This window comes from Pipistrellus hanaki (genome assembly GCF_964339955.1).
Source record: "Pipistrellus hanaki genome assembly, chromosome: 5".
Taxonomy (NCBI): Eukaryota; Metazoa; Chordata; class Mammalia; order Chiroptera; family Vespertilionidae; genus Pipistrellus; species Pipistrellus hanaki.
This window is the reverse complement of record NC_140507.1, coordinates 45,673-71,155: the sequence shown is the minus strand read 5'-3', so window position 1 is coordinate 71,155 and position 25,483 is coordinate 45,673. Positions and strand designations below refer to the sequence as shown.

Sequence of the window (25,483 nt, the reverse complement as noted above, 5' to 3'; positions counted from 1 at the left end):
AAGCCGGGGCTGAGGCCCTGCCCAGCACCAGGACTTGCTTCTCTGGAGGGCGGGCAGCTGGGCTCAGGGTGAGCGGGACCTGGGCCCCCACACACGTTTGCTGAATCTTTATTGCACTTCCATCACATTGCAACTATTCCACAACAATCACCGGGGTAGGGCCCGGGTGACAAGGTCACACGGGTCCATCGAAGCCTCGCCCTCGGCCGCCTCCCGGAAGGTCCCGGGCACCGGAGTGCGGCGCTGAGAAACAGCAGCTGGTCGTTTCGTCACTGAGAAACGTGAGTGTCCGCCCATCCACGCTGGCCTCAGGAGCGGGGGTCGCGGAGGGCCTCCCAGTGCGGCCGGGAAGGGGGGGAGGAGAGTTTTTGTTTTAAGTAAGTCCACAGCGCGAGAGCCTCGGCAGGGAGCCTGGCGCAGCGCGGCTGTCTGTGAGTCTGGGGTCTGGTCTCTGTTTATAGACATATTGTCTGAGTATAAATACAAAACAGCAGGTAAAGGCTCCTTCTGCACAAAAGGGTGGCCGCCTGCTGCTGGACCGCCTGTCCCTCAGCCGCGTGCTCCCTCCACAGCCACTCAGTCTCTAAAGCCAATGGAATGGGTCCTGGGACCCACGGCTGGAGGACCTTTGGCAGAGGACCACGGCCGAGTCAGCTTGGGCGTCCTGTCCATCTCCGGCACCAGCCGGCGGCTGTGGTCACTACCTGTCGGCCGAGCCTCTGTGCCCAGGGTCCAGGGGGTGGAGGTCGTCCTGCACCACGTGGCCCAGCCCATCCTTCTCCACGCAGGTGCCCACGGCCTGCAGCACCAGGCGCAGCCGCCGGTCCAGGGCCTGCAGGTGCGGCTGGAACAGCACGGGCGCCACCCGGTCCTGCCGCAGGGACTCGGCCATCAGCAGGCTCAGCTTGTACTCCTCCCTGGCCAGCAGCTGCAGCCGCAGGTAGGTGGACTTGCGGATCCTGTGGGAGGAGGGAGACCTCAGGCGGGGACGGCCCAGGGCGCATGGCCTGCCTCCCAGAGGCACAACCGGGAGACGGGTGGTCCCGTGGGCCCTGCAGACACCCATCACCCAGGCAGACGCCAGGGAAGCGGGACGGCCTGCTCACGGGGACGGAGGCCCCTGGCCCAGCACACCGGGCTGCACAGGGCGGCGGCCGTACCTGCAGCACTGCTGTAAAGGAACCAGAATGGAAAGCTCGTCGTGGGAGTATTTTCCAAACCTGCAGGAAGGAGAGCAGATTGTCCAGGGCGGCCGCAGGAGGCCGTGTGCAGAGCCTGTGGCCCCAGCAGCCACGGGGACAGGAGCTGGGGCGAGCTGACGCAGAGCCGGGGCGGCAGGAGCCTGCCTTTTGGGCAGTGAGCCCCAGGTCCTAGGCAGGCTGAGTGGACGGCGGGAGGTCAGCCGGGTCCACACAGCAGCACCCCATTACAGCTGGGAACACACGGCCCCCATCTGTGAACCTCCAGGTGCCCAAAGCTGGCTGCTCTGAGGCATCAGGCACACACGGCCCTAGCCATCTGCACTGGGGTCCCCACGGCACACCTCTCCCCGTGCACCAGGGACTGCCCCTCACGGCCCTGACCGGGGAGAGCCGATGTCGCCGCTGCCGCCCCGGTTCCTACGTGCTGGGCAGACGCCCGGCTGCTCCTCACAGCCCTGCCCTGGTGGCCAGCAATCTCTTGGGGCCTGTTTCCCCAGGACAACGTGTGGTAGAGCAGAGCCAGCTCACTGAGAAGCAGGTGAGATAGGGTGACATCATACACCCTCCTGCCCACCGGCCTCGTCAGAGTGGGCCTTGGGGAGGGCCCTGACCCTCCATCAGGGGGGCTCCGGGAGGCGGGGCTCCGGGAGGGGGGCTCCGGGAGGCAGGGTGGGGGGTGTCCAGGAGGTGGGGCTCCAGGGGCGGGGCCCTGAGGGCAGGCTCACCCTCTCCCGTTGTCCAGGTGGACGATGAAGGTGTCGTTCCCAAACTTCTCAAAAGTCTCGTAGTGATGGCGGTCCATGTTCCCTGCGGAGGAGAGCAGCCGGGTCACATCGGCCGCGGCTCCGAGACGGCCTCTCCCCCTCCCGCCCCCCCCCCACACACAGCCGACCCCACACCCTCAGCACGAGCAGCAGCATCCCTGCGGCCCGGCCCGCAGCTCTGGGCGTCGCCCCGGGGCCGGACGGACAGCCTGGACAGCCCGTGGCGGGACGCACCCATGAGGAAGTCGAAGATGGTCATGTCCATGATGTCCAGGATGCGGTGGCTGCGGTCGTACGGGGGTGTCTGCTTCACCGTGGTGCAGTAGTCGGGGTCCACTTCCCACCTGCAGGAGCCCGTGTGAGCGGCGCCCGGCTTGGGGCGGAGGGGCCCACAAAGGCTGGGCTTGGAGGAATGATGTCACTACAAAACGAAGCGTCTTCGACTGACCCCCCCCCCTCCAGGCTGAGGCTGTCTCACAGGCGGCGGCCGGGAGGATGATGCCACGCCACCCCCCTGGACTGGCCGCCCCGGAGATGACCTCGGCCCAGGTGCCAGGCTTCTGGAGGGCACTCTTAGAAAGAGCCTGGGCACCTCACCCACAGGTGGGGTGGCTAAGAGGACAGGATGTTTCTCCTGCAGGAGGACAAGCGGAGCAGGAGGGACGGACACTGAGGGCCGTGGTTCCAGAGCCCCAGGGGCTACGTCTCGTTCTCAGAGGAAGGACGCCCCTCCCGACCACCCAGCACGCAGAGGCCATCACACATGGGCAGGGCCCTCACATCCATGTGGCCACGGGCGAAGCCCGGTCCCTCTGAGCTTGTCTTTCTGCTGCCAGTGGAAAGCAGCAAGCCCTCCCGGGGGCCTGGCCCAGGGCTGCCACGGCCACGCTCCGCCCACACTCACTCCGCTTTCTTGCGTTTGTGGTACGAGCGTCTCCATGGGTTCCGCCACGTCTTCCTCTTGGCCAGGGACAGGTCCGGCAGGAAGGCTGCCAGCGAGCCCTCGATCTGGTCCGGCTTCCCGCACAGGGCGTGCTCCGTGGAGCAGTAGTAGGAGCACTCCCCGTAGAAGCACACGTTGTTGGCTGGCGGCAGAGGGCGCGCTGGTTAGTGGGTCCCGGGAGCCGGGCCTCCCCCGCACTCTCAGATGCATCTCAGCAAACCCTCCAACCACGGGTTACAGAAAAGGAGGCTCAGCCGAAACCGGTTTGGCTCAGCGGTAAAGCGTCGGTCTGTGGACTGAAAGGTCCCAGGTTCGATTCCGGTCAAGGGCATGTACATTGGTTGCGGGCACATCCCCAGTAGGGGGTGTGCAAGAGGCAGCTGGCCGATGTTTCTCTCTCATCGACGTTTCTAGCTCTCTATCTCTCTCCCTTCCTCTCTGGAGGAAGGGAGAGAGAGAGAGAAAAATCAATAAATTATATTTTAAAATATAATTTTAAAATAAAAAGAAAAATCAATAAATTATATTTTAAAAAAAAGAAAAGGAGGCTCAGAGAGGGCAGCACACCTGCCCGAGGCCACACAGCTGTGAGCGTGAGTTAGGGTCTGAACCCGGTTCTTTCTGCTCACCCTCTGCATTGAGGGACTGGAGTGAATGGGAATCCTGCAGTCCATGTTCAAGAGCTTCAAAAGGCATTCGTACTATTGAGAACATGAGGAGACAGTCCCTGGAGCGGGGAGAATGTTTGCAAACCACACATCGGACCAGGACCTAGTATTTATCACATACAAACAACTCTTGCAGCTCGACATTAAAACGACAAATAACCCAATTAATCCGTGGACCAAGGAGTTCAGTTTCTCCAAAGAAGACCCACAGATGGCCAGCGAGATGGGAGATCTCAGCGTCGGCCACTAAAGAAACCAATCATGTCCACGCAGTGAGGCCCACTTCACACCCACGCGATCCCAATGACCATCAGAACAGGTAACAGGTGTCCTGGGATGTGGAGACATTAGCACCTGACACGGGGCTGGTGGGGACATGAAACAGAGCAGCCGCTGGGAACGCAGTAGGATGTTTCCTCAAAACGTGAGATATGGAGTACCCACCGGACCCAGCATTGCCACCCCCCGGGCACACGCCCCGAGAAGTGAACACAGGCGTGCACACGGCATGTAGCTGGCATCCATGGCGGCTCTGTTCCCAGCAGCATAGACTGGAAACACACCATGTCCATCACGTGATGATCAGATACACACAGGTGGTCCATCCATGCCATGGAGCAGCAGGCGACCTCACACCTGCACCACATGCTGAGGCCACGCAACTGTGTGTGCGTGAGGATCTGAATCCAGGTTCCTCCGGGCACCCTCACCACTAAGGGACCGGAGTCTGTGGACATCCCAGTCAGTGAGCCGGGACCCTATAAGGGGTGAGGCTCACACACTCAGTACACGTGAATGAACTGGAATGCACAGGGCCCAGCAAGCAAAGTCAGACCCAGAGGGGCTGCACATTGTGTGACTATTTATGTGAAATGTACAGAACAGGCAGATCCAGAAATACTGATGGGGGGAGGGGGCAGCTGGGGTGACAGGCAGGGCTTTCTTCCGAGGGAGGGAAACAGTCTAAAATTGGATTGTAGGGAAGGTGTACAACACAGTGAATGTTTTAAAAACCTCTGAATGGTGCACTCCAAATGGTGAAGTTTACAACATGTGAATCATCTATATATATAAAAGCCTAAGCAACCGTTCAACTGGTAGCTATGACATGCACTCACCGCCAGGGGGCAGATGCTCAATGCACAGGCATGGGAACAAGGAACAGACTGATGAATTTCAGAGGGAAAGGGGGAGGGGGAAAAGGGGGAAGAGATTAACTAAAGATCTATATGCATACTAGAAGCCTGGTGCACGGATTTGGCAGGGTATCTCAGACTGGTCTGCAGGGACTGGGCCGAAACGAACAGTCCGACATCCCCAGAGGGACTCTGGATTGCGAGAGGGCACAGGCCAGGCCGAGGGCCCCCACTGGTGCATGGACCCGTGCACCAGGCCTCTCATGTCTCAGTAAAGACAAGTCATTTAGAAACTGCACTTGGCTTGTTGCCCAGACCCGCTTGCTGCCACAGCTCTTGGCGTAGCATCTCTGATCTCGCCGACCGCGCCCACTGGCCTGTGTATTCCCTCACGGGCCGTGCTCATGACTCATCACTTTGTGGAGAAACTCAGGGGCCTGGGGTGTGTGGAAACGTGGGAGCCAGAGCCCGAGCACCGTGAACCCGACACCCACGGCACATTCTCGGCACCTCTGACCCTGCTCTGCGGACCCTGGGACAGCCCCTCAGTGCATCTGAGGTGAGAGGCCAACGGAACAGAGACCACGGCTGCTGGGGAAGGAAGAGGCCAACAGCTGAACTAGGGGGCACCACACGGAACTGGTGTTACTGCCTTAAATTGTGAAACTTTAAAATGTGTCACTAGAAACATCGCAATAAAAATTGCACAAGGAAGTGGCCAGGAGCAGCCACACAGCCTGGGCAGTGGAGGCAGGTGTCCCAGGAGTGGCCCGGCCTGGCCCCTGGCTGCAATATGGGGAGCAGATTTTGGGAGCCGGGGGCTTTTCCAGAATGAATTCCTTCTGCCTTTGAACAAAGCATGTGGCAGATGTCACCGCTTTGCCTGCCCCGGGGGCAGACGGAACAGAAAAGCACGGGGGAGGGCCCAGGCGGGGTCAGAGGGCACTGCCGGCTGGAGGCCGTCCTCGGCACAGCCTGTCACGGGCACGAAGCTGCCCCCACGCAGCCAGCCGGGCTTCCCGGGCACGTACCTGGGGAGATGAAGAAGGTTCTCCACAGCTTCTTGTCCCGCGTGACGTCCCGGATCTCCCGTGTCATGTTGACCATCCTGCCGGCCACAGGGGGCACACGGCGGAAGTCCAGGATCCTGTGGGAAGGGCACGGGGGTGTTATCTGTGCCCGTGGCTGCCCCAGGGGGCACCGAGGGAATATGTCTGTCTCTGCCTCGGGCCCAGGTGTCCACCTGGTCTGCAGAGGACTCTGCGTTGTCACCAGCCTGGGTGTCGTCACGCTGTGGGTCCAGGACACACACACACATGCTGGGGCTCCTCTGGACCCTGTGGCTGACCCCAAAGCCAGGCCCACGAATTGCCCCTGGGGGCACTGATCGTCCATCCCACATGGCCCTACATTGGCCGCCTGTCCAGCTCCCGCAGCCAGGGGCCACGTGGAGCCCAGAGGAACCCGTACTGCGGAGGAGGCTGCCCCCAGGACAGGTGACCCCGTAGGGGGCCGTCTGTGAGACGTGGTCCCTCATCCCATCTCACCTCCCAGACACACGCACACCTGCAATTCCTTGGCCATCACTCAGCTCCCGGCGCCCCTCCCCCTCCCTTTTCCCTCTTCCTCCTTCCCTCTTCCCGGTGCCCACTGCCTCCCCCCCAGGAGCTTGGCCCCATGGCACCAGACCAGCGCTGTTCTGGTGTGGGAAGGAGCACGTCCCCCTGGGCTGTGCCCTGAGGGCAGGGAGTACTCTCTCCTGGGAGAGGCGTGGTTCTGAGTGTGAGCAATCGGATGCCCACAGCGCCCGTGCTCCCTCTGGACGCAGGTGCAGGTGGGCCAGCTCACCTGTCCAGGTGGAAGGCAGCGATCTCCGCATTGTGCCTCTCGTAGTCCGAGAAATAGAAAAAGTCAGGGGGGGTCTCCTGCTCTCTCGTTTGCCTGGAAAAAGGGGACAAAACAGAACAGGCCACTGAGAAAACCTCCGGGGAAGGGCGCGTGCGGCTCCTACGCTCTAACTGGGCTCTGGGGCGGCCTCCCCACCCTCACTCCTTCTCACCCGCTCCTTGGTCCCTCCCCGACCCAGGACTGTCAGAAACTCCTGGTGACCCCCAACCCTGCCTCCTTCTGCCCCCTGCAGCACTGGTGTCACGAACCCTCAGCAGCCTTGCCCATCTCTACACGTTACCTGTGCTGGGCCCTGCACCCCCTCAGCCCTGCCTTGGCCCCCGTGCCTTCCTGGCAGCCAGTGAGAAGGCTTCTCCCCCGAGAAGCTTGGCACCATGGCACTAGACCACTGCAGGAGCGCCGGGCAGGAGTGCCAGCCAACACCTGCTGTCCATCAGGTGTGTAATAAGCAGATGCACAGAGGAGGGACTGATGAAGAAGCACAGGGAAGAGGCATAAGCCTATTTACAATGTCTAGCTCTTTTCACTGTTATTTCTTCAATTTCCATCATTACCACTACCTCCACCATCATCATCACCACCATCACTATCACCACCACCATCATCATCACCACCATTATCATCATCGTCACCATCACCATCACTATCACCATCAACACCACTATCATCACTATCACCATTACCATCATCACCATCATCATCACCGTCATCAATTACCACTATCACTATCACCATCATCGTCACCATCACCATCACCACCATCACTACGACCACCATTACCTCCATGGCCATCTTCCCTAACACACATTGACCTCTTATTGCCTGATGTGCAGTGGCAACACCTGTGATGCTAAAAAGTGAGCATTTCTATCTGGCAATGCTTTGACCTTTGTTCCTGCCTCCCTCTGAGGAGACTCGACCTGGATGGCAGGTGGCTCTGAGCCCTGTTGCTGGGAAGAGTGCAGCCACTTCTTACGCCTGTGACCAGGTTCCAGGAAAGCTCCTGGTTGCCTCCCTCCTTCTGCCTCGGGGCTTCTTTCCTTCCTGGGCAGTTCCCAGAAAGGCAGCTCTGTCCCCGCCCCGAGGCTACACCGGCGGCTGCTGTTCTGGCTTCCCAGGGCCCCTTTCCCAAAAGGCCCCGAAGTGCAAAGAAGTGGCTGTGAATGCTTTTCTGTCTGCCTTCACTCCAGAGGCCCTGAGGTGCTCTAGGTTCCCAGCTTGCTGAGCACACCCCACCCCATAGGAAGCTTGTGCGCGGTTTGAAGACTTCTCAGACTGGGAGCTCCTTGGAGCAGGGACCCACTTTACCCTGTGAGGCCCCCAGGGCTGAGCTGGGCACTGAGGAACACCCAAGAGGAGGACGCACACAGGTTGGACCCTGGTCAGCCTCCCATCCTCTGTTTTGGCAGACACCCATGGGTGAGAGCAGAGGCCGGGTGGGCAGGCCTGCTTCCAGCAAGAAGAGTGGGGTGAGCGCCCCTACCTTCTTCGCCCGTTTCCCAGTTGTAAAACACATCATTTCTCATCTCACCCTCACAAGATGCTCAGGCAGGGCTCTGGGGTGTGGCTGGCTGGTACGGCCCTTCCTGTCCTCAGAGTCAGTCCCCCCCTCCCCCTCTACACACACACACTCACTCGGGGAGCAGCAGGAGGAAAGGCTGGGACGGATTTGTAAGGCCCAGTGAGGGGGGGGCTGACAAGGGTCCTGCACACTTGTAGCATGTCCTCAGGGACGGAAGGAAGGAAGGAAGGAAGGAAGGAAGGAAGGAAGGAAGGAAGGAAGGAAGGAAGGAGCAGCCCCTCAGAGAGTCCCCCACAGTGTCGGCCTCCACGCGCCCTCTGCTCAGCTCCGGCAGCTGTCCCTGCGTCCATCCATGCCAGGGAACTCAGGGCCCGGCTGCCGAGCAGGGACTCACGGGGACACGTGGGGTGTCCGCACCCCCCTCCCCACCACCTCCCGGGCTGCCCTCGGACCAGGTGGTGCGTCGCCGACTCTGCCATTGGGGAAAACACTTTGGAAAAGTACTGAACCCACTGCCCTGGGCAGGAAACTGGTAACCAGGCAACCACTCATTCCGCCAGGTGTCCTGGCTGAAGGTGTGTCCAGGTGCGGAGGACAGGCCGGCCCAGGGCATGGCCCGCCCAGCAGGGCTTCTCCCTGGGGACGGGGGATGGACACAGGGGAGGTGGAGCCAGGTGCTGGGGTCGGCGGAGCTCCGAGCTGGCACCTGCCCGGCGTAGCAGGGAGACCAGAGGCTGGACAAGCATTTCCTGGAGCAGCACCCAGGAGCCCAGGGCCCCAAGTCAGCGTCTTCCCTCCGCAACAATGAGGAGTTGCCCTTCGTGCCAAAGACTCGCTGCTGGTTCCCTGTGGCTGCTGACGGATGCCTGCAAGGCTGGTGCCTGAGGCAGCCTAGGGAAGCGTGTGACCTCAATCTGTTTCCTCCAGCTCTGGGCATGTCACCTCACAGGAAACGCATTACATCTAAGAAATGACAGGGTCTTGTGGGGAAGTACCTGTTTCCACAGAAGCCAAAGGCAGCACCTAGTAGATGCTGGGCCATCCCTGGCTGCAGGATCAGGCCTGGGGCCCTCTGGTTCTGACCCAGGCCCCCGCCTTACTGACACAGAGGTCGGAGGTGGAGAAAGAGGGAGACGCGTGTGCAGAACCAGAGGATGGACATGCAGGTCCCGGGTAGGAGCAGGTTTCTCTGACCCAGGTCTGCGCTCCTGCTCTGAAATGGATTCAGTACTTTTCCAAAGTGTTTTCCCTGACGGCAGAGTCAGATGCTGCAGGTGAGGGTCCTAGTCTCTGAGCAGCACAGGCTCCATGGCCCAGAGCTGGGCGTGCGTGGCCTGAAGTGCCGGCCGCCAGGCTCAGGGGGCACAGGAAGGGCTGGGGTCTGGCTGCAGGATCAGTCTCGTGTCTGAGAGAGACCCTGCTCTGTGGGGGGACCCGTGAATGACGGGGCTCCGTGGGAAGACAGTCACCGCAGAGCCCCAACGGCTAGCAGGGGTCTTCAAACTACGGCCCGCGGGCGAGGAGTCTGATCCGGTCCGCCAAGTTTTTTGGGCAGTGAGCGCAGCCGAGGTGTTACAGTAGGAATTAGTAGTTCATATAGTCCGGCCCTCCAGCTCTCTGAGGGACCGTGATCTGGCCCCCACTTTAAAAAGTTTGAGGACCCCTGGGCTAGGGGCTAGTGAGTACCAGCCCCTCAACCTTCCATATGTCACCCCCACACAGCCCCCACCGTTACTGTGAACATTTCAATGTCCTAGAATCTGTGCAAAACTCAGAACTCACATTTGTGTTAAAAACAGAGGAAATGGCCCTGGCAGGTTGCTCTGTGGTTAGAGCATTGGCCTGGGACTAAAGGGTCTTGGGTTCGATTCTGGTCAAGGCCATGTACCTCAGATGCAGGCTTTGTCCTTGCCCTGGTTGGGGTGCATGTGGGAGGCATGTGTGTCTCTCACATCGATGTGTCTCTCTCACATCAATGTTTCTTTCTGTCTCTCCCCATCCTTTCCACTCTTTCTAAAAATCAATGGGAAAACATCCTTGGGTGAAGATTAACAAAAAAGAAAAAGAAAAAGAAAAACAGGAAACTGGCAGCATGCTCCCAAGGCCTGAGAGGAACAAAAGCCGATGTTATCCGGCTCCTACCAGGGGCAGGGTGTGCCCACTGAGCAGTTCCGTGACTTCCCTCCTGGGTCCTCGTCACCTGACGTGGCCCCACCCCCAGGCAGGGAGGCGGCCAGCCGGAGGGCTCAGCCCAGAGGCCCGACAAGGCCCTGCTTCAGCCACGGGCGCCCTGCTCCCAGCACCCTCTGCCGGAGCGACTCAGGAGTGAGCCTTCCCCAGAGGCCTAAGGGCACAGGGCCCTGCTGTCCCTAAGCCCTGGGTGCATCGTTTTATTTACATGTGAATGCACTTCCTCTGGGTGCTGAGAGCTCAGCTGGCAGGCACAGCAAGCTGCGTGCTGAAGGGGGGCACCTGGATCCCAGAGGACCCCCTCCAGGACTCAGCCGCTGACACGTGTGTTTATCTGTGTGCATGGCTGCCGACTCACTGAGAATGGAAGCTCCTCCTGGGACCTGGTCACTCTGAGTGTTGATGTCACGCCAGGTCTGAGTGGCCACTGATGACCATGCCAGGCAGGGCCATGGGGTGCTGGGGAGGGATGAACCCGCGTGCCAGAAAGTGTAAGGGGAGGCCGATCTCGGCCGGGCCCACAGCTCTGACCCAAGCACTGCCGGCCAGGGGCATGGCTCGGGCAGCTTCCTATGGGCGCACGATGTCTGGCCGAGGAACCTGGCACGGGCCCCACGAGGACGCTGAGCTCCTGAGTCAGGCGGTGGGGGCTTGGAGGCCGGCCCGAGCTGAGTGTGGACACAAAAGGGTCCTTGTCCACCTCCGGCCAGGCCCGGCCTCCGCGGGCTCCACACCCTGCGACGGGCTGTTGGGCAATGTGTTTGCCTCTGGGCTGAGTGAGGGCCGCAGAGCAGAGGAACTAGTTATTTATCAGAACAACTCGAATACGTGCCCACTCCTAACAGTGCCACCCTGGGCCTCACACCCACACTGCCCCCCGCTTCCCGTGTGGATCCTGTGCCAGAGCCTTCCCGCCCGGAGACAATTCCTACCCACTGGGCAACACCAGCTCCACGGTCTCCGGGGCCGCCCAGCGCCAGAGCGCCTTCCTCCCATCCAGCCCCGGGCAGCCTCACCTGAGTCCTGCTTCCCTCGTCCACGTCTGTCCTTCCGCCCCTGAGCTCTGAGCGCCCGCACATGAGCACAGGACCAGAACCGGCATCCCGAGTTGCCCGCTCTCCGCCTGCGCCTCCTCCTCCTCCTCGCTGTGCTCTGGTCAGAGCAGGAGGGGCTCGCATTTCTGATTTAGAAGCACCTTCCCCGCAAGGTTTCTGCAGCCGCTTACGCATCTGTGTCCCAGGGACTGGCCTCCAGACAGTTGCCAGAGATGGTTTATCTCTGAAACGCACACACACATACACACATGTGCACATGCACACACACACACACACACACACACACACACACACACACACACTTCTCTTCTAGTCTTTGCAAAAGGAAAGAGCAGATGGCCCTGGGGAGGCTCTGGGCACAGGGCACCCGGCGGAATCCTAGCCTCAGCCACTGGGCCGGGCCCGGCAGAGAACCAGGTCAAAGTGGACCGGGCACGCTGGGCTGGAGCCACACCCAGTGCACCACAAACAGCAAACAGGAGGCAATCGGAATATTTAGGCCCCTGTGCCAGGTGAGGGCCCAAGCCCTGGTCTGCGCCCACTCCTCGTTTGTCACTCTCTGACCCGTGTCTTCCCCTGGAAGGAGAGGGCAGGAGAGGGGGTTGTGAAACCTGCTCTGTGACAGGAAAGGTCAGTGACTTGAGGCTCTGTGACAGGAAAGGTCAGGAAACCTGCTCTGTGACAGGAAAGGTCAGTGACCTGTGCCAGGTGAGGGCCCAAGCCCTGGTCTGCGCCCACTCCTCGTTATGTCACTCTCTGACCCGTGTCTTCCCCTGGAAGGAGAGGGCAGGAGAGGGGGTTGTGAAACCTGCTCTGTGACAGGAAAGGTCAGTGACTTGAGGAGCCACCAGCCCCGCCACCTGCCACACCCGCAGCAGCCGCTGCCCAGTCCTGACAACAACATGGAGCCCGGAAGCAGCTCAAGGGGTGGTGTGTGTGCAGGGTCACAACCAGCAGAGCAGCCTGAGTTCGGAATGAAAAGGAGGGAAGGAGGGGCAGGGGCTAGGCAGCCATATGCCCTCTGTGGCCACCGGCAGCCAGCATGTGTTGGCACGCAGAAGGCTTGGACCCAAGGCCACAGAAAGGCTGCCTGGCCCCCGCACTTGGTGGGGACACCATACCAAACGGCAGCCACAGAGTCACCTGCCCTGCTACCTACAGGCACATGCTTACACACGGCACCTGTGCCACTACCTACAGACACACACTTACACACGGCACCTGCGCCACTACCTACAGGCACATACTTATACACAGCACCTGCACTACTACCTACAGGCACATGCTTACACACAGCACCTGCACCAGTACCTACAGGCACATGCTTACACACGGCACCTGCGCCACTACCTGCAGATTCACGCTTACACACGACACCTGCGCCACTATCTACAGATACACGCTTACACACGGTGCCTGCACTGCTACCTATTTTTCAATATCAAAACTGGTGTGTTAAACGTTACACCAAAATCACAAGGAACAACAAAATAGGTAAATGGACATCCTGAAAATTAGAAAGGACAGCACACAGGTGTCTGAAATACATGACGAACTCTCACAGCCGCTTAACAAAAACAACTAAGAAAAAGAGACCTCAGCAGACGGTTCTGCAAAGAAGACAGAGACGGCACCACGGCATGGAAGCAGTGCACATCGTCATCGCCGTTGGAGACGCCAGGCAGCCCTCAGACGCCCCGCCCGCCGGGATGGCAGGAATCCAGGGCTCGGTAATCACCAGTGTCTCCGGAGCGAGGCTGCCGGCGGCTGGGGCTGGTAACTGCTGTGGAGGGCAGTCGCAGTTCTGAGCAGGTCAAGGTAGTTATTACGTGCCCGGCACTCGCCTTCCCGGGCATTTACCCAGAAGAAATGACAACACACGTCCACCCAAACCTGGTATGTGGATGTTCCCAGCAGTGTTATTCTTAAGGCCAACCAGTGGGAAGAGCCCAAGTGCCCTTGGTGCAGAGGTATGAACTGTGACCCGGCCACACGATGGAATACTGTTTCACCTTAAAAAGACATCAGGCCTGGCGGGCATGGCTCAGTGGTTAAGCATCGACCTATGAACCAGGAGGTCACAGTTTAACTCCCGGTCAAGGGCACATGCCCAGGTTGCCGGCTTGATCCCCAGTAGAGGGTGTGCAGGAGGCAGCCGATCCATGATTCTCTCTCATTATGGATGTTTCTATCTCTCCCTCTCCCTTCCTCTGAAATCAATAAAAATATATATTTTTAAGAAATAGGAGCTAGGCCCTGGCAATTGCCACAACTCAAGGAGCCTCGAGGGAGAGAAGCCATTAGAGAGCACTAGAAACCACTAGTGGCTGCTGGTCCCAATCGCCCCTGAGGGCTTCTCCACCTCCCCCTGCTCCTGAGGGGAGATCGGGGCAGCAGCCGCTGCTGACCCAGCCCCAATCGCTCCGCCATCAGTGTGTGCGAGCGGGGCTGGTGCTGTCAGCCTGTGGGAGCAGCGGCGGCGGGAGCAGGGCTGCTGGCAGACAGGAGACCGGGCGCCAGGGTGGGGCACAGAGGATGGGCAGAGACCTTGAGGCACACGGTTCCTTTCAAGGTGCAGGAATTCGTGCACCGAGCCCCTAGTATCTTGATAAAGCTATTAAAAAATCTTATAATATTCAGGAACTCCTGGGCTAATGTGTTAATTATAAGCTTCTTGGTGCCTATTAAAAATATATGATCCACCCGGCGGCATGGCTCAGTTGTTGGAGCTTCAAATTGAGCACCAGAGGGCCTTGGGTTTGATTCCCGGTCAAAGCATGTGCCTGGGTTGCAGGTCCGGTCCCAGCCCCCCAGTTGGAGTGCCTGTGGGAGGCAACCAGGCAATGTGATTTTCTCACATTGATGTTTCTCTCTTTCCCCCTCCCTTCTGCTATTTAAAAAAAATCAATGGGAAAATACCCTCACTTCTCCTGGATGTATATATCCCTTAAGCTTTCACGTCAGCCACAAGTCACACCAACTACACATCCCAGACCCCACGCTCCACCTCTCCTAATCCAAGGTTCAGAGCATTCTGCCAAGTTTACAAGGAGGATACGGTCACAAAAGGCAGTTGTTCATTAGACTGTTCGTCGTGGATTTAACCGTTTAATGGGTCCCCTTGGGGTGGCCAGGCGGCCACGGGTCTGCAGGGCCGTTCAGTGCCCACGTTCATGTGGCAGCAGCATTCCCATTTCCGGGAGCAGGACAAGCCACGGCCATGGGGCGACAGCTGAAGCTGGAGCACAGCCAGGCCCTTTGTGGCGGGCAGCACCGAGCAGCTGGACACAGACCACATGGCCTGCAGACCCTGACTCGCCCACCCTGACCCTACAGGGCACTGCTGACCCTGAGCCGTGCGGGACTGGGGTCCTCCCTCCAAGGGGCGGACAGAGCAGCAGTGAGTTTCCCGCTGGGCAACAGGGATGAGGGTGCGACAGCAGGCAGTGGGGAGAAAGCTGGGAACAGTCGCTGAGGTCACCCCAGAACACTACGGGAGGACACAGTGCACCTTCCACCAACCCTGGTGCCTGTGGACAGCCCCAGACCAGCCCAGTTCCCCTCTGCACCCCTCCACACCCCCGCTGCACCTCGTGCCCCCTCTGCACCCCCTCTGTACCTCGTGCCCCCTCTGCACCCCCTCTGCACCCCTGCTGCACCTTGTGTCCCCTCTGCACCCCCTCTACACCCCCTCCGCACCCCCTCCGCACCCTCTCTGCACCCCCTCTGCACCCCCTCTACACCCCCTCTGCACCACCTCTGCACCTCGTGCCCCCTCCCGCTCTCTCCCCATTGCCGCTGGTGCCCACACTTACTTCATGGGCTTGAACAGGGCCTGCCCGTAGTTCTGGAACGTCATGATGAGCTTGAGCTGAGTGCCCCCCGACTTCATGGCTGCAGGGAAGCAAAGATACAGGGTCACCTGCTGCCCAACCCTCTGCTCCCCACGCAGACCTCACGGCCCTGGCCTTGGGCATGGCCTGGGCCCCTGTTCTGCCTGGAAGTTTGGGGTTCCTCATGCCGACACGCCCTCCTCCCCATTCAGATATCGGGGCAGAACCTCTCTCCAGGCCAACCCACAGACAGAGGGACCAGCTTCTGGAACAGCTGGTGCACACACCTGCCAGCAGTGCCTCCTGCCCCAGATACACCCCTCACACCTGACACCCACACACACCTGCTCACACAGACACACCCCTCACACTTGACACCTACACACACCTGACACCCACACACACCTACTCACACAGACACACCCCTCACACTTGACACCCACCTGCTCACACAGACACACCCCTCAAACCTGACACCCACACATACCTACTCACACCTACTCACAGACACTGAGTTTTTTTCGATCTGTCATTGTTGATCATGAATTTGGTTGACACTTCTATTATAGAGAAAGGGCGAGTAGTGAAGTTAAAATATTCCTTCTAATTAATTTCCTTTCAATGTGCATGAACCCATACTTCAGGACACTAGTTAGAAGTTAAAAGGCGTTCAACTCCACTGAGGACTCCAGAAATGCCGGCCATCACCCCATCCCGGACACCACCTTCCTCTCCTCTGGGGCTGCCTTCCCACGGCATCCACCTCTCACGTGGCCATGCTAGGGCCACGGGGAAGGACATTTCAAATTCTGCTCTGAAATCAGGGATTGTCTCTCTGCAAACCACACTCACTGCCCGGTGTCCTGGCAAAGGCTGGCTGGGCAGAGGCAGGTGCCAGGAGCCTGTGCCCAGATGGGCAGCCCGCTCTCCCTGGCAGGTTGGGCCCCAGGAGGTTGGCTGGGCTGAGGGCCACAGCAGTGGAGCTGGGCACAGACAGGCGTGAGGAGGGTGGGTGAGTGGGTTTGGGGTTTCCTCTCGCAGACAGACCGAGGCTGGCGACTTCAGGAAACCTTGTCCCGGAAAGCAGAGGCCAATGCTAGGGGGAGCCGGATGTGCGGGCAAAGGCCTGGGGCAGAGCTGCCAGGGCCCTCACCGGGGTGGGCTCTAGGGCCCCGTGGACAGCGACCTCAGCCCTGGGGACTGAAGGGCACCCCAGGGACAGGCCAGGCACATCCCGCGGCCATGGCCCTGGAAGTCGCTCTCGCTGACCGCTCCCCATCACCTGCCACCTGCTCTTCATCTCCCAGCCTCCATCCAGCTGCCAGCAAACAAGGCACCCGGGCATCCAGGCCGGCTCTTCCTCACCCACCCTAGGCCACCCCTTCGAGTTGCTCCTGTGTGCACCCTGCTCTCCAGTCCTCTGGTCACAGATCCTCCGTCCAGCACAGTCATTCCTGGTAACCCTCAGATCACATCCCCAACTGTGTGTAACACGTTAGCAATTAACATGGATTGATGGTCATCATAAACACGTATCATTAACGGTACATGTTAATACGCGTTCATAGGTCTCACGATGCTTTGCAATTCATAGCTCACCGGCACCGAGGTGCCCGTGACCACTAACCAACCTGGACCTGCCAGCGCTGCTGACTTTAGGCACCACCCGCCCCTCGGAAGGCGGAGCCGAAATCACTGCTATCCGGCGCCCACTTTCCTGGAAGGTGGCTCACTGTTGTTCTGAAAAATTTTTACTTAAAGGGAACTGAGCGCACTGCCGGGTGGAAACCAGCTCCTCCCCGGATCTGAGGAACAACTGGAACACCCCCCTTCCACCCCCTACCCCACCCTCCCGCTGCGTTCAGGGCCACAGCTGCCGTCTGCGCTAACGGAGCGAGCAGGTGCAGGGCGGGGATGCCCGGCCAGCTCCGCCAGGGCTTTTTTGTTCTTCTTGTTGTTTTAAACATATTTGTGTTTATTTCAGAGAGGATAGGAGAGGGAGAGAGACAGAAACATCGATGAGTGAGAATCAAGGATCAGCTGCCTCCAGCTAGACCCTCATTGGGGATCAAGCCCCCAACCTGGGCATGTGCCCTGACCAGGAATCGAACCATGACCTCCTGGTTCATAGGTCAATGCTCAACCCCTGGGCCAACGCCGACCAGGCTGGGCATTTGTTCTTGACCGTGGACCAGAGGCTGGAGGGCGCTGAGGGGCTCCGCTAGCTGCTGCCTTCTTCACGTTCAGCTCAGTCACCTCGCGGACGATCTACGGGCCTCCGCGCTGGGCCTGGGGGGTCTGGCTCTAGGCCCCAGGGCTCACGGCCGCCTTTCACTGGGGATGGGAGGCACCCTGTGGCCTGCCTGGTGCTGGAAGGAGGCACCCAGGGCAGCAGCTGTCCCGACACAGCCCATTCCTCTAGCCGTTTAGCCCTGACTCCGCTGCCTCCACCAGCACCCAGGACTTTGTCCCCAGGGTGGGGGGCATTCTCCATGGTCAGGGACCAGCGAGGGCTTGTCCTGACCCGTCGGCATTTCCAGCAAGAGGCCGCTCCAGTCCCCTCCGGCCACGCGGCTTCTCCTTTCTACGTCATTCCAAGATCAGAGCCATTAACTGTGTCATTGATCCTTTGCATCCGTGCCCGTGCAGGGCGGCGATTTCTTTCGCGCTGACGGGAGGTGCTGCACGCCAAGTCCAAGCTGAACAGAGACGACGTCTTGAGCCTTCGAAGGCGGCCATGCTGCCTGGAGCCAGGAACCTGGCCACGAACACAGCCCACAGGCCTCACGCGCCTCTGAAGCGGCCAGTGGCTCTCCGTGGGCGACTTTGGGGGTCCTCGGTGAGAAAGTGTCATGAATGTCACAGGAATCACTCCCCCAAAGATCACGAGGTTCAGGAATAATAACGTGAACGCGGGACGTCGGAGTGACCACCTGCCGCTCACGGGGAGGTCCATCCTCAGGCCACCCCGTCCCGGAGGCTGTTTTCTGACCTGCGGGGCGACAGCCAGAGGCTGGGTTTCTGGATCTTTAAACCGAGGTCCTTTCTCCGCCCGCACTGCGGTCCCTGGAACTGGCTTCCTGTCCTTCCACTTCATGCCCAGGAGGACGGGGATTCGATCCCTAAATCCCGGCAGGCTCTAGACTCCCATAAAGGAGGTGCCATCCAGGATCCCCATGGGGCCTCCAAGCCACAGCCCCCTCGGCCACAGCAATGCCGGGCGGCCCCAGCAGCAGGCAGCCCCCACCCAGACACCCTCACATCCGGAGACCCCATCTCCACACCTGCCCGGCAGGACCCGCTATGTGAGGGCCTGGCCAGGGCTTGTCTCAAGCATCTTGGTTTTCCAAATGTCCAGTGGACGTGGGGGCGACTTCCCAGGAAGGGTGGGGTCATGGGAGACACCTGCCACTGGCCCTGGGCAGCTCCTCTCTGCTCCCCGCAGAGGCAGCCTGGACCCCTGGTCTCTGGACCCCTGGGTGCTGCTCCCTCTGCTCACAGGGGGAGGGCTCTGCTTCCTCGGGCACAGGGGCCTTTTCACAAACAGGAACCCGCCCGGGAGCACCTCCAGGCCCAGGCAGCAGGGGCGGGGGGGGGAGGGGGGGGAGAGGCGCAGGGCAAGTTTCTGGCCGAGGCCCTTCCCCGGGGCGGTCCTGGGTGAGGGGTCAGGCCCCCCACAGAGATCACTCCACGAGATCCGCCCCGCAGGGACTCGGCCCAGCTGTTCTCATCTATCCTTTCCTCATGGGCCTCGCGATGACCCCGTGATGTATGTTCCATGGATTCACGTCCTTCACCATCTCTCGGGCAGACGTGTTTGTGCTCGGGATTTCGGAAATTTCAGCTGCCTGGGTCTGGGCAGCACCAAGACGCACCCTGACCGCACTGTGCGTGAGACAACATCTCATCAGCTCTGGCTTCGGCTTTCCGCACGGTCAGGCTGAGCCAGGCCTTTGCTGTCCATGGGCTGCTTGGATTTCACATCTGCCAGCTGGAGGTTACGTCTAGGTTATCACCACCCGGTGCCCCACCCCACCAGAGGTCAGTCCCTGTGCCCAAACTACTGTGGCAGGCGACTGGCAGAACCGGGCCCACGTTCTGCTGGGGCAGGGCACCCAGTCCCATTGGTGACACCTGTGGACCAATTAGCACCTGCAGAGTGACCCTGACTGACCCGCCCCGGCTCTGACGGACCCACTGCCCCAGGAACAGACAGGGGAGGACCAGCTGGTCCATGTAGTTGGGGTGAGTAGATCAGCTCAAACAGCCCAGGACCCCGATGGGCAGGGACTCACTCTCCCCAGGGCACCCTCAGCCAGAACCCTGGGGCGGGGGCGCCCCAAGGCCAGGGTCCTGCAGGGCTGAGAGGAGGAGGGTGCCCAGGGTCAGCAAAGCTTCCTGTGAGCCCTGGAGGTGCCCCCACCCAGCAGTGCCCCCGTCACAGCTGCCCCTCCTCCCTTGGCTTTGGAGCCCTGCCCTCTGCACCAAGAGCGTCCAGTGAGGGCGGGAGGTGTCTGCTCTCTGAGGCTGAGGTGGGCCAGCCTCTGCACCCTCGCAGCCCTGACCCTGACCCTGACCTGCATTTGCCCTAGACATGGTGGGCCACCAGGATGGGCCCGAATGCAGGTGGCGCCCACGGAAGTCTGCGGAGTAGATGGAGGAGGTGGCAGGACACTGGGCGTCTCCCCAACAGCCACTCCTCTCAGAGGGACGGGCACCTGATGGAGGCGCTCCCCGACAATCCCCACCGTTGCTTCGCTGCTGCCCAGCAAGGTCGAGCCCTGACCGGCAGGGTCAGCAGGGAGGCGGGGCGGCGCTAGACGCGGGACCGGCTTTAGGGTTCCTCCAGGCTAGGGGTGTTGAACTCAATCAGAGAAGGGGCCAAAATCTAAAATCCAGCCTAAATCGAGGGCCGAATGGTTTACTGAACAGTCATAAACTGACAATGTCATAAACTGACAGCGGAGTGCAGTGATGACAGCGCGGTGCGGGCCACATTGCAAGGCCTGGCGGGCTGGATTTGGCCCGCGGGCCTTGTGTTTGACACATGTGCTCCAGGCAGCACGCTAAGAAAGGAGACCACTGCTTGCTCAGGGTGAGCCTCTCATGTTGGGAGGAGCCGCCCGGCTGCCTCCCCTTAGCAAGCAGCTCAGGTCGGGCAGAGTCAGAGCAGATCCAGAGAACGTGGGGCTCACCTGACTGTCTCAGAGGCCGCACCTAACTGCCCGGTCAGCAACAGGACAGTCCCCGGCGACGGGCGCCCTTCCAGCACCGGGACTGCTGCCTGTGCACAGCGTGGAGACCTCACTCACAGCCCTAGGCTGGCACCCGCCAGGACAGTGCTCCCTCCCAGGGATCCACCCAGCCCCCTGCAGACACTGGGCCTTGTCGAGGCTGAGATCAAAGGCTCAGACCTCCGCACGGCAGACACCACTGCTGACACGCTTTCCCGGAACCAGAAACCGCTGCCCTTTCTGTCCGATTCAGCAGATCCCAAGGTGCTCAGGGCGGCTGCCTGCCAACCAGAGTGCAGGGCTGCACCTGCACCACGGAGCCCGGATCACCATCCATACGGAAGGGCAGAGCATGGCTAAGCTCGGGAGCCGCCCAACCCAGGCAGCGCTGGGTGCTCCTGAGCCCCCACGTGGAGGGAGGGGCACAGCCCCTGAGGTGTCCCTTCTTTGCTGGTGAGGGGAGCTGTGCCCTCCTCAGCGGGGGAAGGCTGAGTGCACGTCCCCTCACCTGCCCGTGGCCTGACGCCACCTGTCCCTCCTCCGGACCTGCCGGTGGGGATGCTGCAGCCGGGGCACAGCCCCCAGCCCCGTCACATGCCAATCATGCGCCCGTAGCACGCACGGCAAGGCACCTACCCACACTGGTTATCTTCTGGGTGCCCAGGTCCTGCAGCAGGGCATCGACCGCAGGGCTGTCCCTGGAGTACAGCTCGTACCGGTTGATGCCGATGTGGAACTTGAGCCAGTTGGGGTAGCTGTCCACGGCCGCCTCCCCCGTGGGTGCGAAGTCCTCGCCCTCGGGGCCGGCGTGCGGCCTACGGAGATGAAGGACCCCAGTCAGCAGGGAGCGGGCGGGCAGCCAGGGGGGTCAGCCGCTGCCGCCAAGGTGTTAACTTTGGGTCTGAACCAACGCAGCTTCTGTGCCAGCGGCCGGGCCAGGTCTGTGTTTTCCTGTGGCTGCCGTTCTGAGGACTAATCACATCTCTGGAAGCCATAATTCCTACTTACCCCGAGCCCCACAGACAGTTGTAACTAAGGCAGAAGCAACCAAAAGCTCGGCGCGAGGCCCCAGCATGTCTGTTCTGGGGTCACCAAGGCCGCCAGACAGCATGACGTCAGCTTGGGGTGCGAGGGCCTTGCTCCTGGGTCGGGAGCGGGGGAAACCGAGCTCATCGCTGACCACAGACTGTGCAAGTCTGACACGCCCAGCCCGTCAGAAACTTTCCCTGGGAACTCTGCTCTGGCTCCAGCAACCAGGGCTAAGGCTGACGCAACCGACTAAATTTATTTTAACGAGGGCAGCCGTGGGTGGAGAGAGAGGAAGGAGGCAGGACCTGCCACCCACGAGGCTGTCCTTACACGCCTGGGGAGAGCGGACCCCACTTCCTGCTGGGCTGGGGGAAAGGTGGACTCGTCTCCCAGGTCTAATTCACCTGCCCCAAGTCCCCACCACAGTGGACACGAAGGGTGGGGCTCCCCCGACCACTGGCTCTGGGCTCTCCCCGGACAGCCCCCAAGCATGCATGGAGGGCGCAGGGTGTTCAGACACCACACACGCCTGGCCACGTTTCCGAAGAGAAGGCTCTTCTGAGAGGTCTGGGCTCTGGCTGTCCGGGCTTGAGTAACCTCCCCAGGTAGCTGTTATTAGGCGGCGCTGCTGGTTAATATTTCACCACCCTGCTGGCAGCATCTGCTCAGCTTGCTCTTTGCCGCTGAGGAGGGCCTTGTGGGAGGGTTTAGACCAGGACAGTTTAAAGAGATGCTTCTGGCAATGCTTCTCCTGGTTTCTTGAAGCTGTCACCCCGTGAAGCTGTCACCCCGGCCGCCCCATGCAGCCGGCACTGGCACAGCAACTGGGAGAGCCCTTCCTTAGCCACTGGAGCCCGCACACCAGCTGCTAGCTAACGGATCTGTGACAAGTTTGCACAGAGCAGGCTTGGCTCCCAGGCAGGGGCAGGGACAGGGGGGCTCTCCCTCCCTCCACCCGCAGCTCGTCCTTCATTCATGGCCTGAGCCCACTTCCCAAGCCCAGGACCAGGGCCTGGAGGACCCTCTGGCTCCCCTGCCCAGAGCCCAGGCGCAGACAGGAGCAGCTCCACATCTGCCCCTTCCCTTCCGGAGACAAAGGCAGCGGGGACAAGAGGCGGGGTGGCGGGTGGCTGCGGTCTCCGCACACAGAGCCCGGGCGCGAAGGGCCTTTTTTTTTGGGGGGGGGGGGGCGAGGAGGAAGGCACCGGTGGGTCTTTATTCTCAAAGGGCGCGTGGCTGCCTGAGGGCCGGCCTGCCCACGCCCACCCCTGGCCCTGGACCCGCTCACCAGTTGGGGTTCTCCGCCGCCGCCGCCTTGGGGTTGAACCTGATGTCGCTGTTCACGTTGAAGAGGACGTCGTCCTCCGTCAGCGGGGGCACGGCCACCCGGTACAGCGGGTGCTCGAACAGCCGGGCCAGGAGCGAGCCGTCCACGTTGGGGCCGGGTGGCGGCGCGGGCCGCCGGGGGCCGGGGTCTCGAAGCGGAGGCCGGTGCGCCGGGCCGCGGGGTCGGGGCACCCTGGGGTCCTGGCCCCTCACGGCGCCCTCGGCCGGCTCGGCGGGCGGCAGCTTCTCCAGCGAGTGGGACGTGAGGTTGGAGGCCGGGTCGGAGCTGAAGTCCTGCAGGATGCGCAGCGTGTGCTTGTGCGGCCAGCCCGGGTCCCCAGCGGCGGAGGGCTCCCCGGGGCGGCCGCGCGCCTGGGCCCAGCCGGCCGCCGCCTCCCCGGGCTGCGCGCAGGAGCAGCCGGGCTCCCCCGGGGGCCGCGCGCGCCTCTCCAGCCGCGGCAGCAGGTCCAGCGCGATGTGCAGCGCGCAGGCCACGAGGAACACCATCAGCACGAGCACGCGGAACCGGCGCACCTGGATCATCTTCCCGGCGCCCTCTAGGCTCGGCTCGGCACGGACCAGGCGCCGCGCGGATCAAGGTCCATCCGGCTTCCGGCAGCTACCCGCTCCGGGGATGCTCGCAGGCCCGCGCCACGTGGGAAGCGCCCACCGCCCGGGCGCGCGCCGGCCGGGCCATCCCAAGGTCCTGGTCCGCGGAGCCGGGGCCCAGGCGAGTGACCGGCTTTGCGCCGCCGCGCTCATCCGGCGCGCGGGGGCCCCGAGCGGCGCTCCATGCCTGCCGGGCGCGCCGCTGGGGGTGGTGGTGGCGACCAGGGGCAATCCGATCCGGCTCCGCTGGCCGCGCCGGGCCGGCGGCGGAGAAAGGCGGCTCTTCGGGCTGGGCTGGGCCCTCTCGCTGCGGCCCGGAGGCGGGATCCAGGGGAGGCGGAGCGGCGGGGGGCACACCGAGCGGAGGGCGATCCCGGCAGGTGCAGCGCCGAGCCGAGCGCAGTGCCCACGGCGGAGCCTCGCGATGCCCGCGCCGGGCGGGCAGATATCCGAACGCCCGGAGCCGCCCCCCGCGTCAGCGCCCGCAGATTGGCGGAGCCGCGGCCCCGCGAGTCGCCGCCGCCCGGCCGCTCGGCTCCCTCTCCTCTCTCCACCCCCGGCCGCGCCCCGATGCCGCTGCAGCGCCGGGCCCGCGGGAGAGGGCGCCTCCCGCCGCGTTCGTCCGGAGGACGCCGCTCCGGAGGGGACGGAGGCGGAGCGCGGCTTGGCTCCGGCGGGAACGGGTGCCCTCGCCGCGCTGTCCCCACGGGCCCAGGGCCGGCTCGCTGCCCCGGACCAGTGCCCGCCCCGAGCCGGCCGCTAGCTCAGCTCCGCGCCTCCGCCCGCGCGGGGCCAGGCCCGGCCAAGTCCCTCCCCGGAGCCGCTGGGCGTCTGCGCCGCCAGACGGCGACCTTGCGCCCCCCGCCCCCGCCGCGGCGAGGGGAAGCGGGGTGAGACTGTCGCCGGAAAGAACGGAGGAGCGTGGTTTTTTACCCAAATCCGCAGCGGACGCTGGCCGGGCGGGGAGCCTCCAGCCCTGAGAGGGCCCTACCCTCCCCCCAATCCCCCACCCCCACCCTCACCCTTCCTCTGGGGACGCGCCTGAGACTTCACTCTGGCACCAGAGCCCAAGCGGCTCTCAGGGCACAGAGGGTGCCCGGTGTGTGCTGCTCAGAGGGGCAGTGTGTGTGTGTGTCTGTCTGTCTCACCCTCATTTGCCTCCCAGAAGCACAGAATCGGCTCACACACCCAGGGCCCGTTACTGCTATCTCTGGCCTCTCCGGAGCCCACCCAGCCTCTGGACCCGCAACCCCACGGGGAGTGTGACTGTGAATGTCACCCCAAAGTCACAGGGAGGAAGGCAGGAGCCTGGCAGGAAGAGGGGCCCCTCCCTGCCCGGAGGCCTCGCCAGTGTCTAAAGCAGGTGGATAACGCCTGGCCACAGCCTCTCCCGCCAGAGGAGAGGGGATAGGGGACCAGGCACCCCCATTGCTCACTGTGCTCCTGGAACCCCACCACCCTGCGAGGACCTCAGCTTTCCCTTGGTGGGTTCAGGGTGCATTATCCCTGCCACTCGCCTGAGTCTCACGCCTGCCAGTGCCTGAGGTCAGCAGGGCCCACTGGACACTGAGTAAAGGGGAGTCCCTGCTCACCTGGGGGAACGAGAGGGCTGGACTGGGGGGGGGGGCGGGTTGGGTGCAGGAGGGATGGAATTGACCAGGAGGTGGACGCAGACAGCTTCTTCCTGGGCGCTGAGTCCCCCACCCGCTTACTGGCATTCCCTTTGGGTGCACAAGAGGCAACTCCACCTGGGGGCGGGGGAGGGGAGCAAAGACAAGCCCCCTGGCATGGAGGGGCTGAGGTCTGTGGTCACTCAGCCCAGCCTTGGGGGTCCTGGCCTCCACACCCCACCAGCCACATGGCAGTGTCCTCAGCGTGGGTGTGAGTGGGCCAATCCCATACACCAGGGGCAGCAGGTGTGGCTCCACTGGGGCTCGCCGTAGGGGCTGAGATGGTATTTGGACTCTCCCATGACCCTGTATGGCTCCCTCGCACAATCTCACTGGGTCCCCCTACGCACCTCTTTTCCTGGGCAGCCATTGCGGTCTGAGACTCTGTCTCCTG

General features: G+C 61.9%; 1 protein-coding gene across 1 annotated transcript; it reads right to left on the bottom strand.

Annotated features, from left to right (window-relative positions):
• Positions 1–92: 92 nt before the first annotated feature.
• Positions 93–24,316, bottom strand: FAM20C (FAM20C golgi associated secretory pathway kinase). The gene is made up of 11 exons (XM_084884092.1): positions 22,773–24,316; positions 21,092–21,270; positions 15,204–15,282; positions 6,562–6,654; positions 5,745–5,860; positions 2,871–3,051; positions 2,201–2,310; positions 1,928–2,009; positions 1,161–1,220; positions 705–959; positions 93–451 (listed from the first exon to the last, which is right to left on the bottom strand). Exons 1-11 carry the CDS (start codon positions 23,351–23,353, stop codon positions 148–150), a joined length of 2,040 nt encoding a protein of 679 aa, XP_084740218.1. The 5' UTR covers positions 23,354–24,316; the 3' UTR covers positions 93–147.
• Between the last annotated feature and the right edge of the window lie 1,167 nt (positions 24,317–25,483).

Excerpts from the sequence above, each read along its gene's own strand:
- FAM20C (XM_084884092.1), bottom strand. The coding sequence starts at position 23,353 with ATGATCCAGGTGCGCCGGTTCCGCGTGCTCGTGCTGATGGTGTTCCTC. Across the intron at positions 3,052-5,744 it reads AACCTTCTTCATCTCCCCAG|CCAACAACGTGTGCTTCTAC; the intron begins GTACGTGCCCGG and ends CTCTGCCGCCAG. Across the intron at positions 960-1,160 it reads CCTTTACAGCAGTGCTGCAG|GATCCGCAAGTCCACCTACC; the intron begins GTACGGCCGCCG and ends CTCCTCCCACAG.